Below are 14,735 nucleotides of genomic sequence, written 5' to 3' on the forward strand. Positions count from 1 at the left end.
TGTAGCGCAGGGCGCTGGTCTTGGTCTCGGGTTCGGTGGTCTTGACTACAACTCTGCTACGTGGTTCCTCGATTGCATGTCTTCCCCCCCACACCTTCATTCCATCCCCTTTCAGTTGGACAGGAAATAAGTTAGGACAGGAAATAAGATGTTTCCATCCCTGATATTATGATGCATAGAATCACATATCTAAGTCTAAACTCTTACAGAGAATAAACACAATAAGAACATGTTTAATCTGTGACATTGTTTATTAAAATGGCACATTTATGATGTATTCAAATTAAATACTATCGGCACACTTAATGATATTAGCGATTAGGTTATGTATTCAGCAAGTACTTTTACTTTTAATACTTAAGTATTTTTAAAAGTCAGTACTTTTTTACTTAAGTAAAATGTTAATGTGGTACTTTGACTTTTACTTGAGTACATTTTTGCCTGTGTATTTGTACTTTTACTTAAGTACATTTTTTGAGTACTTTCTCCACCACTGCGTCAGGTTGGGTTTCAGTATTTTTGTTCCCCCATCCACCACATCAGAGTGTGAGTTTGTCTAGTGACACTGAAACCAAAAGTGCAATTTCATAAAATATCAACAGTACATAATATTTTCACTTAATGCCATTTTCTTTTTGATAACTTTTAATCATTCTTAACAGAACAAGTGTTTACTTTCCACCATGGTTGCTCCCTAATGTATTCTGACACTACATTAACATTCTTTTTTTTACAATGCATAGCACATGGACAAGTGTGAGAGCAGTGAAACCACAGAACTGTGAGAACAAGAGCTGCTTGGTGGAGCCAGCGCAGGGCAGCATGTCTGCACAGAGGGGTCAAGGGTCACATCGGCCAGGAGACACGTGGAAAAGTAGGAGCCTGCTTTAAATATGGCTTAAAAAATAAACCCGGCATTTGTGTGTGTGTGTGTGTGTGTGTGAGTGTATGCAAGTGCCATCCTAGAATGATCACATGCACTCAAAGAAAACTCAATCACATGGCGTGTGTTTAATTTGTGCTTGGGAAGCTGGTGTTTATGCATTCCTCTGGCGCAGAATGAAACACGCGGCTGTCGCAGACATAATTAGGACATAATCTATGAAATGGGAAGGATCTGAAGGGTCTGCTGAGTTTTTAGCCAATTCTTTTATCCAAGCTATTCCCCTGCGGCTCTTTCTGGGAGGAAACGCGGCAACTAAACGGAAACAAAAGCAACTTCTAGAAGTTGAACTTCTGACTTTATAGCTGTGGGACCACTAAGCGTTATTAGTCATGTCCCGGTGGGACCGGCTGCTTGAATTGACCATTATTCTATTTGTAGACCAGTTCAGAGTCATAAGTGATAAGCAAAGTAATTTGGCGGTGAACGTCAGTGTTTGTGAGCGAGGCAGCAGTCACACCATCTGAATACAATTTTGCTGTTCTATCATTACTGATATTTCACGAAAAAAATATTCCATATCACACAATAACCTCAGTGTCAGGGCTGGAAACAGGTTTCATTGTTAAGGCGGCTGCTTCAGAATCCCCAAGCTGACGACTGTCCTCAGGACACAGTCAGGCCCCTTCCTGTCACTGGGTGGTTCTGAGGCTGAGATCCAACATTTAAGCAATATTCCTAAAGGCTAAAATGTTTCTGCTGAGGCAATCTCCTAAAAATCAGCAGGAGAAGCATTGCTCCAATTTTATTAACTGTTGAGATATAATGTGTTGCAAACATATTTGAGAGGGATGCTCTACTTTAGCTAGAGTAGGGAAGACCTAATACAGTCCAACCCTGTAAGATTAACTGCTTAAAGGGGCAGTATCATGTTAAATAGGCTTTCTTGAGCTTGACATCATGTTATAATGTTATTGAGTAAATTGAGAAAAATGTGGTTCTAAAAACAGTCAACAGTTCCCTTCAGGAATCTGTTCCCTTAAGGGAATTGTTCGACTTTGGTCAAACATCAATTATCAATCACATGATTTCGGGACGTGTGTTTTCACACACACCTTTTATCGTCAAAACACACCGAGCCGAGCTCCTGTGAAGCCCCTCCCACTACGGTTTACATCATGGAGTTTGGTCATAATGGTGGTTTACATCAGTAAACACAGTGATGACAGCAGAGAGGAACCATTATTACAAGTTCACAAATTCAGAGGAAATAATGATTGATGAGCTGCAAAATTTTATTTTCCATGTTACTGGAATCCCAAAGGAAACACATGGAAGGTGTTGGTGGGATGTTTATCCGCTGCATCGGACCAGAACAGAGCAGGAAGAGTTCGGTGTTTTAGTCCAACAGTACTTACTTCCTCTCAGCCTCAGACAATTGTTCCCCTAAACTATCCATCCTGCTCTGTGGCTGAAAAAACGGATTCTGGAAGTTGAGTAGTTTGGTCTGTTTTCCACATAAACAAACATTCCCACAAAATTCTGACCAAACTCACAATAGTTTCACATGCAGAGGGTGGCGAAACGTTCACCAGGGAGGCTGTGACAAGAAGGGACGGATGACCTGAGGCTGAGAAAAAAAAAGACGCAACTTCTGTCACACAACTGTGACAACGAGAACTGATGTCGGCTCAGCTGAACAGAACCCTGTACTGTGTGTCATTTCAGCCAATATCGTTTCATCTCATCTCTTCATGTTTTAAAGAGACCAGCTAGCACAAGAAGAGCTACAGTCACCTACAACTAAATGCAAAGACAACACTTTTTCCACCTGCTTTAAAGTTATGATGCACGTCAGTAAAACACAAACCAATTAACCCAAACACTAAAAATATACGTCAAGTGTGGAAATGGACGGCACTAAAAGTTTATCCTAAATTTTGGTTCTTCAAGCAGGCCACTTGCAACTGCAATAATGCACACCCCTGATATTGCCATGACGACTGCAGTTTGGCATATTGTGCTGCACTCGTTCAGATTAAGCAGCACCATGAGGTCATCTTTCCTACCAGAATCTGTTGTTTATCTGTGATTCTCTCAGCAGTTACCTCACCAGACAAAGCAGTCCCTCTCCTGGCTGCATGGCGCTCATGCCTGGTCGCTTTTTCATTCCATTACTGACCTCAAATGTTTTCAAGTCAGGTTTGTTTGTATGGAACATTTGAGCCATAAGGAAAGTTAAGTGCTTTACATAATAACATAATTGTATATGGTGAGTATTAACAGCAAATGAGAAGCAAACATTACATTTTCACAAATGCCATTTTCAAAATCATCAATAATGAAGAGTAGACTTAATCAATATTCCGGTTATTATTAATCAAAGGCAGCTCTAAGCAAACGGGTTTTTAGCCCTTGATTTAAAGGAACTCAGTGTTTCAGCTGTTCAGTTTTCTGGAAGTTTGTTCCAGATTTGTGGTGCATAGAAGCTGAATGCTACTTCTCCATGTTTGGTTCTGGTTCTGGATGCAGAGCAGAACCAGAATCAGAAGACCTGAGAGATCTGGAAGGTTGATACAACAACAGCAGACCTTTAATGTGTTGTGGTGTGCATTGATTCTAGATTCTTCTCTTTAGGTCCAAAGATAACTTTGGTTCTGTTTCTGTTCAGCTGAAGAAAGCTTTGGCACATCCACACATTTATCTGTTCTAAGCCTCTGTTCAGTGATTGGCTGCATTCAGCCAATCACTGAACACAGCTCTCGTAATGTAGAGCTGTGCATCATCTGTGCAGCTATGGTAACTACTCTAATTTCTTATGATAACCTGAGCCAGTGTGGATGTTAAATGAGAGACATCCCAGGATTAAACCTTGTATTGACTTCTGTCTGCTCTGATGAGAAGTTACCTACTGACACAAAGAAATCCCTGTTCTTTAGGTAAGACCTGAACCAGTCAAGTCCTGGTCCAGAAAGTCTGACCAGTCACTTAGTAATATTAAAATGACTGGATACAGTGAAGAAATAATTTGTGCCATCAGAAACTCGACAAAGTTCATTCTCCAACTGTGATTTTTCAGGTTTTTTTCCTTCTTTTGTTTGTTTTCTTTTTGTTTTCCTTGACAAAACTGCACCATCTCTCCTGAGCGTTACCTCTAAAAACTCACCTGATGACTTTGGAGCCACCCTTGTTGACCTGCATGTCCACCATGCATCCTGAGTTGACGTAAGAGGCCAGGTTGATCTCTGAGAACTCCGCCTGGGAAACCGAAAAGCAAAACCCAAGTTTAGATTTTTACAGCGACATGAAGCATGAGGTCACATGTATGTGCCGCAGATGAACCCCTTGACTCAACGCTATTTCTTTTGGCCTGTTGACAGCAATACGTCTACATAACGTTAAAGTAAATTGCTTTCTTACGTCACCATGCCTTTCTGCATTTGCACGGAGTTGAGCAGAAGACAAGACTGGGAGAGACAGAGCGAGCTGGTCGGAGAAGGCAAATTGAGTTATCCCCAGTCTCTGGCCTCCAGGACAGTGAGGGCCTTGTGAAAGGCCGTAGCTTGGCTACTTAATGACTCACTCAGACTCCCAGAGATTCTCAAAAGGAAGGGACAACAACTCCACTTCTGGGAAAGGAATTTTGGGGGGTGGGGGACCAAAAAAAAAAAAAAAAAAAAAAAAAAAAAAAAACATTTGAAAATTCAAGAAATGTATAGATGGTATTGACCAAAGTGAAGACAAAAAACAAACAAACAAAAAAAACATTAAGGTTTGTTTCTTCCGAAAAAATGTTTTCATGAAGGGAAAATTCAAGTAATACAAGTTTAACATACATGCAGGAAGCTGTAACGTACAATCTGTTTTACCAGCTTAAGTCTACAGACAAAAGCTCACTGTATGTGGAACTCAGTTTCCAAAAGTCACTCACATCGGACATGTCCTGCTATTCAAATCAGACCCAAAAAATCTAAAAAAAAATATCAAGAAACCCCTCAAAAAAACTTTACAAACTAAAAAAAGTGTCCTGATTTCCCCCTGCTGACAATCAAACCGGCCTGTGATTTTTCAGTAGTCTCTCCCACCATGACAGCCACTCTGGTATCCGTAGAACTTGGTGGAGCTGCAGCTTCTGTGCTTACAGACAGCGACACGTTCTGCCAGGGTTTCCAGATACTAGACTGACCCCGTCTTGAGTTCGGCTCCACTTTCATTTCATCGTTCCACTGAGCAAAATCCTCAAACCCTTTTTTGGCATCAACACGTACAATTGGGAGCAAACTGGAGCCGGCTCCTCTTCTGTTTTGGTGTCAGTAGTGGCACAGAGCGCTGGAGTGTTCAGTATCTAACTGTGAAAACTGAAACCTCAGGGCCTCGGTTTTCTTTTTGTATCCTTTTACCTCTGCATCCAAAACATTGATCTGTTTTTTTTCTAAACTTTTCAGATGGTTTTCTTGATTTAGCCGTATATTTCACATAGGATGGATTGAATCATTTTTAAAGCAAGACTCCACTACTCGCTTTGAAATTGAATTAGAAAGTCATTAAACTATTTAAACTGTTCTTGCGTGATTTGTTGGAGTTGAATAGATGTAGAGACAAGTGGAAATGTGAAAGTTCTCCTTCTGGCAAACAGATGTGAGTGTTTGTGCTTCACCCCGCCTTACATTCCATCTCACTCCCTGAGGTCTATTGATCAGCTAACCCTGGTGGCTCCGAACACCAGGATGATGGTAACAGGGCAGTGGCATCGGCAAGCAGATAATTCTTTTTCCCCATTTCTAAACCACTTTAAACTCCCTTTCTTTTCTGGCTTTCCACACAACATAAGTTTTCTGGATGCAGCTGGACGGCATTCCTTCCATCATTCCTTTGCACCAGGTAGAGTTTTCCCTGGAGGTACGCTGAACGGCAGCAGGTTGACCTCACGCAGGAATAGCTGGTGTTTGTTGGTCTTTACATTCCTTCAAAGCATGAGACATGACACAAATGGCACAATAAATGGACCCTGCACAAATAGCCTGCTGACCATGTGTGGGAAAACAAAAATTCAGATGGGCAGGTCCCGGTCAACGCTCCAGCAGAACACCGTGCAGAAAGCACAGCTGCATTTCATTTAAAAGTGAGCGCGAGAAGCCTGAGTAAATGTTGGACCGAGAGTCTCTTACTGACTCTTAATTCTGCTGGGTGCAGCCATAAAATATCAAAATATCTCAACAGATAAATAATCAAGTGACATTATGAGCCATAGAAGTGTCAAAAACCAGAGCGAAGAGTTATCTGCTTTGCTGTTAATGTCAAACAACAGTGCTCTGCCAATGAGCATGAATCGTTTTTGGTTTTTAAAGAAATCACTCAAATTATGCAACGTTTTACAAACTCAATTTTTCTCCTCTCTATTGAAACTTTTCCCACCGAGTCTCTGGGGATGTCTCGAAAGCAAAATTTGCATATTGAAGTAGTTCTCTGCACACATGCACCGCACATGGTTAACGGTATTTGGCACTCCACTAATCAAAGAATTAGGTTTACGATTTAAGGCTTGATGGATTAAGCTCTGGACTGCCTCGCTAAATAAATAGCTAAATGCGTGAGGGAGAAACGTTCTGTGGCCGAGTTGTATTGGAAACATTTGCATGAAGCATAGGGAAGAACTTCAGACTGTTACTTTTCTTTGACGGGAAAATCATTGGGTCGACATAAAACATAAAAGCTGCTCTAGTCAATTTGTTTTCTGTCATTTCCTTTTGATCCTCATGTAGGGTCACAAAAGTGCGTTGAGATTATGTAACGCCAGATTTATCAAGAGCCTCAGTTTCTCTTCATTATGCTGTTTAGACCGTACTGTCCATCAGAACGCAGCAACAGAGAATCACACCTGCATGACCTCTGCCCTATTGGTCGGTCCTAGATTGATTCTTTCAGCTTGTTGTGATCCAGGTACCTAAAAGGTTTCTTGGCCTTTCACAATTGGCCTTGCAGTGCCAACAATCTCATCATGAGTATTATTAAGCAATCCAGTTAACTGCATGAAAAGTTGCAGGTAAAGTAGCCGTATGCCGACTCGTCCTTCCTTAACCAACACATCAGGTCATGACACAAACATGGAGAACTTGCTTTAGGTCTTAAAGTAGAATTTCAGCAACAAATACTTAGTTTGTGTCCAAAATGCGGACAGACAAAACTCCAGCAAGTGCTTCTTGCTTTGTGTCCTTAAGGCTAACAGCCATGACACCAACAAGTTCTCCTTGTTTTTTGCCTGTAAGACTAATGGTCATGATGTGATCAATGCCTCTTTGCCTTTAAGGCTAATAGCCATGACATCAACAGGCTCTTCTTGCTCTGTGTCCATAAGGCTTGTAGTCATGATGTCGACAAGGACTTCTCGCTTGGTCATGCTTCTTAACAGATTGAAAGAGTGCCATCCCAAACATACGACAGACTTAAGACCTAAGCTGATATGAAATGACTCATCTTTTCCTTCTCAGAGGTTGCCAGTTCAGATCTTGGCCGGCGTGTTTCTGTGTGGAGTTTTCAGATGTTCTCCAGATTTGTGGTTTGTTTTTGTTTTGTTTCTGATTGTTTCTCATTATTCTAAAACGTTCATTTGAAATTAATTTGAGACATTTAAATAAATGAAATGAGAGCGTGATTGCCTTGTTGTGCATCTCTGTTTTCGTCCATGTGATCAGTCAACATGTGCCGGATAAATCCAAAATCCATTGAAATGACTTTGATTTGCATGTAAAGACGGTACATTAATAACAAGACAAAGTCAAGCTGAAACTGGAAGCTAACTTTTAAACATAATGAAGATTGAAACTATTCTTTAAACTGACCTTTCACAGCTTGTGTTTCTTTTATCCTCCAACAGCAAGTCCAGTCGGTTACTTTCTACACTTTTCTGAGCTTTGATTGGCATTTGATATTTTAAGACAGCATTGTCCAACCTTGGACGGCCTTGAATCCATATAAAGAGGAAGTATTATCTGCAAGTTTTTCTACAACACCCAATCATAGTGCTTTAACCCAGTGGTTCCCAATCTTTTCCTTCTGCGCCCCCCCAGTGGTTTCCAAACATTTTCTGCCTCGGAAAAACAGGTTACAACATGTTAACAACGGATTAAACAGTTTTAACTGCTGATAAAAGTGACAGAGGACACAAATATGGGAAGTGTGGAAGCCTCTACTGTATCAAATTGACATAGGAATAACAGAGAGTTGGCCATTCTAAGGTAAAAACCCAGCGCATACAGTGTTCATGTTTTTTTTTATCCAGACGGCTTCCCGCGCCCCCCCTGCAATGACACGGCGCCCCCCCTAGGGGGCGCGCCCCACAGTTTGGGAACCTCTGCTTTAACCTATTTAAACACTATGTGGGGGTGGGAGCTGAAATATATGTGCAAATGTTAATCCTCTTTCCACTGGAAAAAAAAAAAAAGATAAACTCCCACTTCTATCTAGTGAATGTATGAATATGCTCAGACACTCCTAAGCAAATTTGCACACCCAAGTCAATTCTTCCTTCTTAGCTAATCCCATCCCAAACATGGAGACCTACGCTGACTTTGGCTGTGGCAAAACAAAACAAGAGAGCGGGCAACTTCCTGGCTTCTCTGATTGGATGGTTAAGGATGAGAGGAGACTTAACAGCCATTGTTATTGGGCAGTAACAGATGCAGTGGTTGGTGCCCAGAAGGCCCAGGAGCCAGGAGGAGAGGTTTTCCTCAGCACCATGGATACCATCATGGTTACTCATTCAGACACTAGTCTCGGAGCAGCTCTTGCCCTGGGAAAGGAAAACAGGAAGTGATACATCGAAGAAATGCTTTCAGACCTGACTGTTATGTGCTGAGCTCCATCCACGGACGATTCAGAACGGCTTTTTGATCTGCCGCTAATAAGAGCCAAGGTTTGGCTTCGGAGTTATGAACAAGTTTAACTCAATTTGAACTCAACAGAAACAGATACAGTAGTAGACATATTGTTTTAACACCAATTAGAGAAATAAAGGAGAAATTTACAAGCAATTTTTTTTATTCCTGAATAATTATTAAGACACCGATGTTGGATTACGATGCTTTGCATAAATTTTAAGCTTTAATTCATCCCAAAAGTGTTCCATTGAGTTGAGGTCAGGACTCTGAAGGCTGGTCAAATTATTCCACAAACACATTTGTCCATATCTTGATGGACCTTGCTTTGTGCAGTGGTGTGCTGTCAGGGTCCAACAGCAAGAGGTTTCCCCTAAACTCTTCTTAGAAAGTCAGGGACATGAAATTGTCCTAAAATGTCCTGATATGCTAAAGGTCTAAGCTTAATTCCTGACAGAAAGCCTCACACCAAACGTTGTACTCGACAGTGCAGACAGGCAAATGTCTTTTCCTTGAGGGAACAGCTAAACTCATAGCCGTCCAGTGGATTGCCAGACTAAAACAGTAGTTCCTCCAAATAGGATTTGTACATTAATATATTGTTATTTGATAAAGTATGTTACTATTAATTCCTTCAACTCAAGGGAAATTCAATGTTCGGCTTGTGAAGATTTTTTTAAGATAAGTTATTTATGTTTTACAATTTATTTTCTTTTGTTCTTTAAATTTGTACTGAAATAGATACTAATTTTGAAACTAAACTTTTAATTTGAAACTATATTATGCTACAATAATTAATGATCAAACAGCTCAATGCACAAGAATATATTGTGAAATTTTTGTCCATATTGCTTAGCTCCAGATATTTAATTTGGAACTACATATTTCAAGAAACTAAATATTGAATTATTTAATCTCACATTACTTAAATCTGAAACTAAATTAATATTGTAAATAAAAAAAACAATATGATTATGAATTTTAATCAATTCCAGATACTTTTTGCATTTCTAAAGGTTAAATAAACAAAAGACTGGGTGAAATTAAAGGAGTTTTCTGCAGCACTGAATACATCAGAATGATTTAACACATGGGTCACACAGCAGCAGCATCTGTCACTAGATCTGTAATTTTTGTAATTTCGAAATAACCAGACCTGTTCAAACCACTTCAACTGTAAAGTCAGGATTACAGTAAGTTACTCACACGGTCCAAATTATTATCGGCTAATCTTTGCCAAGTACTGTGAATTTTACGTTTTCCAAAGCCCTAAATTATAGAATTTCACTCTAGGGGCGTGAGGGCAATTGGATAAATCAAATATCTGCAATCAGTAACAAATCATCTGTCAGGAGCTCGCTCTGCACAGATTCCTTTTATCAGAGGTGAAAATCAGCTGGAGTAAAAGGGGCTACTGATAACATCCAGCTAGCTGCCTGGGAGCTGGCATGGCTGCAACCCAAACAAGCATCAATAACTGTGAGGCCACACGGCTGCTGAGCAGATGTTGCCCCACAAGATCCTAAACAACAGAGGTGACCCTTGTTCCAGCTGGGACTGAGGTGAGGTACCAAACACAAACGGCAGAGATGATGAGAAAGTAGCACCGACACAAAATCTGGTTCGGATATAACAAACTAATGAGGGTGTAACGATGATGGTACAAGTGAAGACAATGTGAAACGCCGGGTTCACATGAAAGGGATGAGACTTTTGTTTTCACTGGTACAATAACGGGTCTAAAATTGAATTTCTAGTTAGTGTAGAATATCTCAGTTCAGTTTTAACAAGTCCATATACTGTAGTTTTTCTGCTTGCCCTAAGGAGGTCCAAACGCAAGAAAAAGCATTTTATTTCTTCCATTTTCTAACTAGACTTCAAGAATTTCAGATCTTACAAGAACCAAAGGGTTCTCAAAAACTGGTGAAAACACATGATTTAATTTCTGTCAAGCTCCTGTAGTGTTCTCCATGTATGTGGGCTACGGAGGACTGCAAGACAAAGGCGTTTTACTGCAAATGAGCAAATAAAGCGTAACCATGGAGACAAGTGCGCCTAGTTTGGGAACCTCAGGACCTCATGTGGTCCTGTTGTCGTTCACTGCTGAGTGTTGAGCCGCTAGAATGAGAGTCGGCTCCTCCGCTTGACCCGAAGTGATGAAATTGGTTCTCAGATGCGTGACAAAAACTGCATGACTTTGTTTGCAGGGAAGCGTCCACCTCCCCTTCGTGGCACAAGGCCTGGGTCGAACCATTTGTGTATTGTGTGATTGCAACGATATTTTGCATGAACTAGTCTGCTTCCACTATCCTGTTTTTCATACCCCATAGATTACTTTTGAGAATTTCTTCCTGTCAAATGGCTAAAAGCTCCTGGACAAATTGCAACCTTGTTGTCCATGAAGGAAGCTGTCTGCAGAAAGGCTTGGCGTCATGACCGAAACAACAAGATCCTGGATACAAATGAGCTTCCTCTGAAAGGTGGAAGGACTCAGCCTCATCAATTGGTTGATGAGCTCCAACAGTTGGGGGCCAACTCAAAGTAAAGCCACTGGTTCTCTGCGTCAAAAGGAGTCAGTTGATGTGGATCAAGAGGGCCCCTGGGCATCTCCCTATGAAGGTTTTCTGGCCACGTCTCACTGGGACGAAACCCCCCGGAAAGACCCAGAACTCGTTACAGGGACCATTTATCCCATCTGACGCCTTGGGATCCCCCAGAATGAGCTGGAGGATGTTGCTGGGGAAACAGATGTCTGGGTCTCCCTCCTAAACCTCTTGCCTTTGCGACCATGGGTACAAAGATGGATGGAAACATGGTAGCCGCATGTGTGATCTGGGGTTACTTTTCAGTATGATGGAATTAAAATACGATCACCATTCGGTTTTAGACCCAAGGACTAGAAAAAGAGACTGAGCACACGTCCAAATTGGCAAAAACAACAATTTCATGAAGGTAAAATTAATGTTTTGGATGATCCAGGACTAAATCAGACAGAAAACCAGTAAGGTCTCAGGAAGCAGTGGATAAGAGATGTCCTCACAATTTAATATATATGGAGAACTTTGTTCAGTCTTTTGTCCCAGTCACTGCTTTGTCTTGTTGTGACCGCCTGTGGCCCCACAAACAGACGTTTACTGGTCAAAACGAGATTCCAGAACTTAAACTTTAACGTAGGTTGTGCAAAAAGGGGAAAACTGTTAGCTATGGTGAAACTTTACTTTATTTATTTATATATAAAAACAGGCTTGCATTACGCCCATCTGCAGCATCCCTTACTGTGGTAGCTCTGTATTTAAGCATGGAGATCAGACCTTACAAGGAGGCGAGCACACTGAAGAGGTTTGGTAATGATGTGGGGCTGCTTCAAGGAGCTTACCACACATTATTAACATGACAGATGGGAGATAGTGTATGATTTCAGAGTCAAATGTCAATCCGTGCAAGACATAAATGGGATAATCACAAGGTGTAAAGACGTGATGAGAAAAACAGCTTTTGGGGTCGACTTGAACAGCTTCAAGCTGCAGTTTGGCTCTGTATAGGTGCTGACGAAGGCAAAAAGAGACGGGCTGGAGACAGAGCGGAACGGCTTTGGTTGTCATGTTGCATGTCGCTCGCTTTTCACACAGTCTTCCTAAGGCTTAGCAAAAGCCACAAACAGTCAATGAAGATTCTGGCTAAGGATTAGCAATTAGCAAACTGACCTTTTATCCAAAGTGCAGAAGGCTTAAGGGAAAGGGTGTTGGGTCCAATAAGATGCAAGTAGGTCAGTCTCCGCTGGGTACCGGAGTGCTCGTTTGGTCCCCAAATTATCGACTTAACAGGCCCAAATAATTCTGTCAAGTCTTCACTCAGCTTAATAACCACAGCTCTATGGATATTCAAAGTAAGACGACTCTGATTTCATAGAAAAGTCTCTCAAGTCGTCCGCGTCTAAAGATGTGACCACAACAGTGGAGAACTGAGCAAATGGCCAATAAAAAAAATAAAGAAATCACCCGTCCAGCTTTCTGCGGTTCTTTTCTTCTTCCCCCGTAAACACTCCACCAGCATGTTTCAAAGACAGTTACAGTCCCAACAATGGGTAGGCCAACAATCCTCCGGGGTAGAGCTGATGCTGCTCACACTGACGATGCTGCAAGTCTAGACATATAAACATGTTCCTGTGGATTCAGTTTCAAATACTGTTTGTTTAGATGGAATTTGTTTTACAGCGTTTAGATCAACATCTGAGGAAGCATCACTTTGATGTGAAAAACTGGATACTTCTAGTCGGTAAGTGAAGTTGGTGGAGAACTTATCAGGAGCTGCAGTGGACGGCCGACGAGGTGATCTCAGCTTTGAGAATCGGGGAGAAATTCTCATTTGGGAGTCAAGCTAGCAGGTAAGGCTTATGGATGAAGACAGACAGAGAATCCTAGAGAAGAAACTGTTGGAGGCTGCAGAAGATTTGAGAATGGAGTGAAGGTTCACCTTCGAGCAGAACAGTAGCCCAAACCATGCAGGTGGTGTTACAATGGAACGGTGTAGATAAAAGTATGTTGATGTATTAGAATGGGAAGGTCAGAGTAGAAATTGGCCTTCACTTACATTTTCCATTCAGTCTGACAGAGTTTAAACTGTTTATTATGAATTTTAGTTTCTAGATGTACAAATGATGGAGACATAACATGTTTTCTACTTCTCAGTTATGTACACTAACAGTAGCAAACATCTTGCTGTTAAATACCTGGGAAGAAGTTGAGTTTTTTTTTAATTATTTTTTCTAAAGTGTTGTTTCCAAAGTTAAGTATTCAAGTAAAACAGTTCAAATGGATGAACACAAATTGTTTAATTCTTTAACGAACATGTTGCCTGCAGACTAGTTCATATGAAATTTACTCTACCTGCTCAACTCGAATCTCATATTCTCCGTTCAGCTTCTTTCCCCGAAAATACTTGGCCCTGCATGGAAGAACAACAGAAAAGGGTTTAATGAAACATCGAAGCGCGGGACGCCCAACACATGAAGCATGACATGTACAAACATCATTACCAAAAACTGCACAAAAAAAGGTCTATTTCTTCTCTCACTGTTTGACATTAGCACACCTTACCTGCTTTAGGTCATTACTAGTGACAGGGTTTCACTATAGAGAGTTTCTAAAACTTAAATGCCAAACATTTACATTCATTTTAGAAGTTGGTGGAATTGCAGTTTAAATCCACCGACTTCCCAACGGTTTTCCTTTCACAAGTTTCTCAACAGTTTGCTGGAATTTTGCCAAGTTGGGCTCAAAACAGGACATCAGAAGACCGCCGATCACTGATTGGTTAGACTGGTTGGTCTGCGGTCACGACAGGGATTTAGTATATTTGGAGCTTAAAGAAAAGTAACACTAAAACTGACACCATAGTGTAATAATGATGTGCAAATATTTCTGTGCTTGTTGCGCAGCACTGTCATAATGGAAAGCAACTAGAACCATGCAGAGTGGACCTTAGTCAGGCCACTTTAGGTTCAGGTTGAATTGGACCAGAACTGAGTCAGATTTGAAGGGCCCGGGCCCTTTGCTCTCACACAACTTTTCAACTCTGCTTGTAAATTTTCTGAGATCTGAGACTTCTGACTTTGTTGCACTTGAGTCACTTCGACATTAAATCAGACTAAGCCCTTCCTGTTTAGTTACAGACAGCGAGGGAAAACAATATCATGTTTGTATCTGGTCCCGACTGCAGATTGCCTTCCTGCACTACAAAGTCCATACTGCACAAAACAACCTTAAAATATCCATGTTTGTTTCATTGAAGTAAAGCTCAAATTTCACTTGATCGTCTAAAATACCTGGCAAGTAGGAAAAGAAATGACTCACTTTTTCCACGGTTTTAGAACCTGACCTTTAGGGGATTTCAAGTAACTGGTGAGAACTCCACAGTTTTTTTTTTTTTTTTTTTTTTTTTTTGGGTTTTTTAAAAATTTTGGGTTCTTCCAAAACAGG

At 41.0% G+C, this 14,735-nt stretch overlaps 1 protein-coding gene across 2 annotated transcripts in view; it reads right to left on the reverse strand.

Moving 5' to 3' along the window:
- LOC106945276 (synapsin-3-like) overlaps positions 1 to 14,735 on the reverse strand; it is a 56,041-nt gene that overhangs the window by 15,287 nt on the left and 26,019 nt on the right. For both annotated transcript variants that reach the window (XM_015028838.1, XM_015028839.1), the window contains exons 3-4: positions 13,644 to 13,701; positions 4,050 to 4,141 (exon numbers count right to left, since the gene is read on the reverse strand). In XM_015028838.1, coding sequence (XP_014884324.1) covers positions 4,050 to 4,141; positions 13,644 to 13,701 — 150 coding nt within the window. The remainder of the gene's footprint in view (positions 1 to 4,049; positions 4,142 to 13,643; positions 13,702 to 14,735) is intronic.

This window comes from Poecilia latipinna, unplaced genomic scaffold (genome assembly GCF_001443285.1).
Source record: "Poecilia latipinna isolate Pla-1442-1.1 unplaced genomic scaffold, P_latipinna-1.0 Scaffold137, whole genome shotgun sequence".
NCBI classification, from domain to species: Eukaryota; Metazoa; Chordata; class Actinopteri; order Cyprinodontiformes; family Poeciliidae; genus Poecilia; species Poecilia latipinna.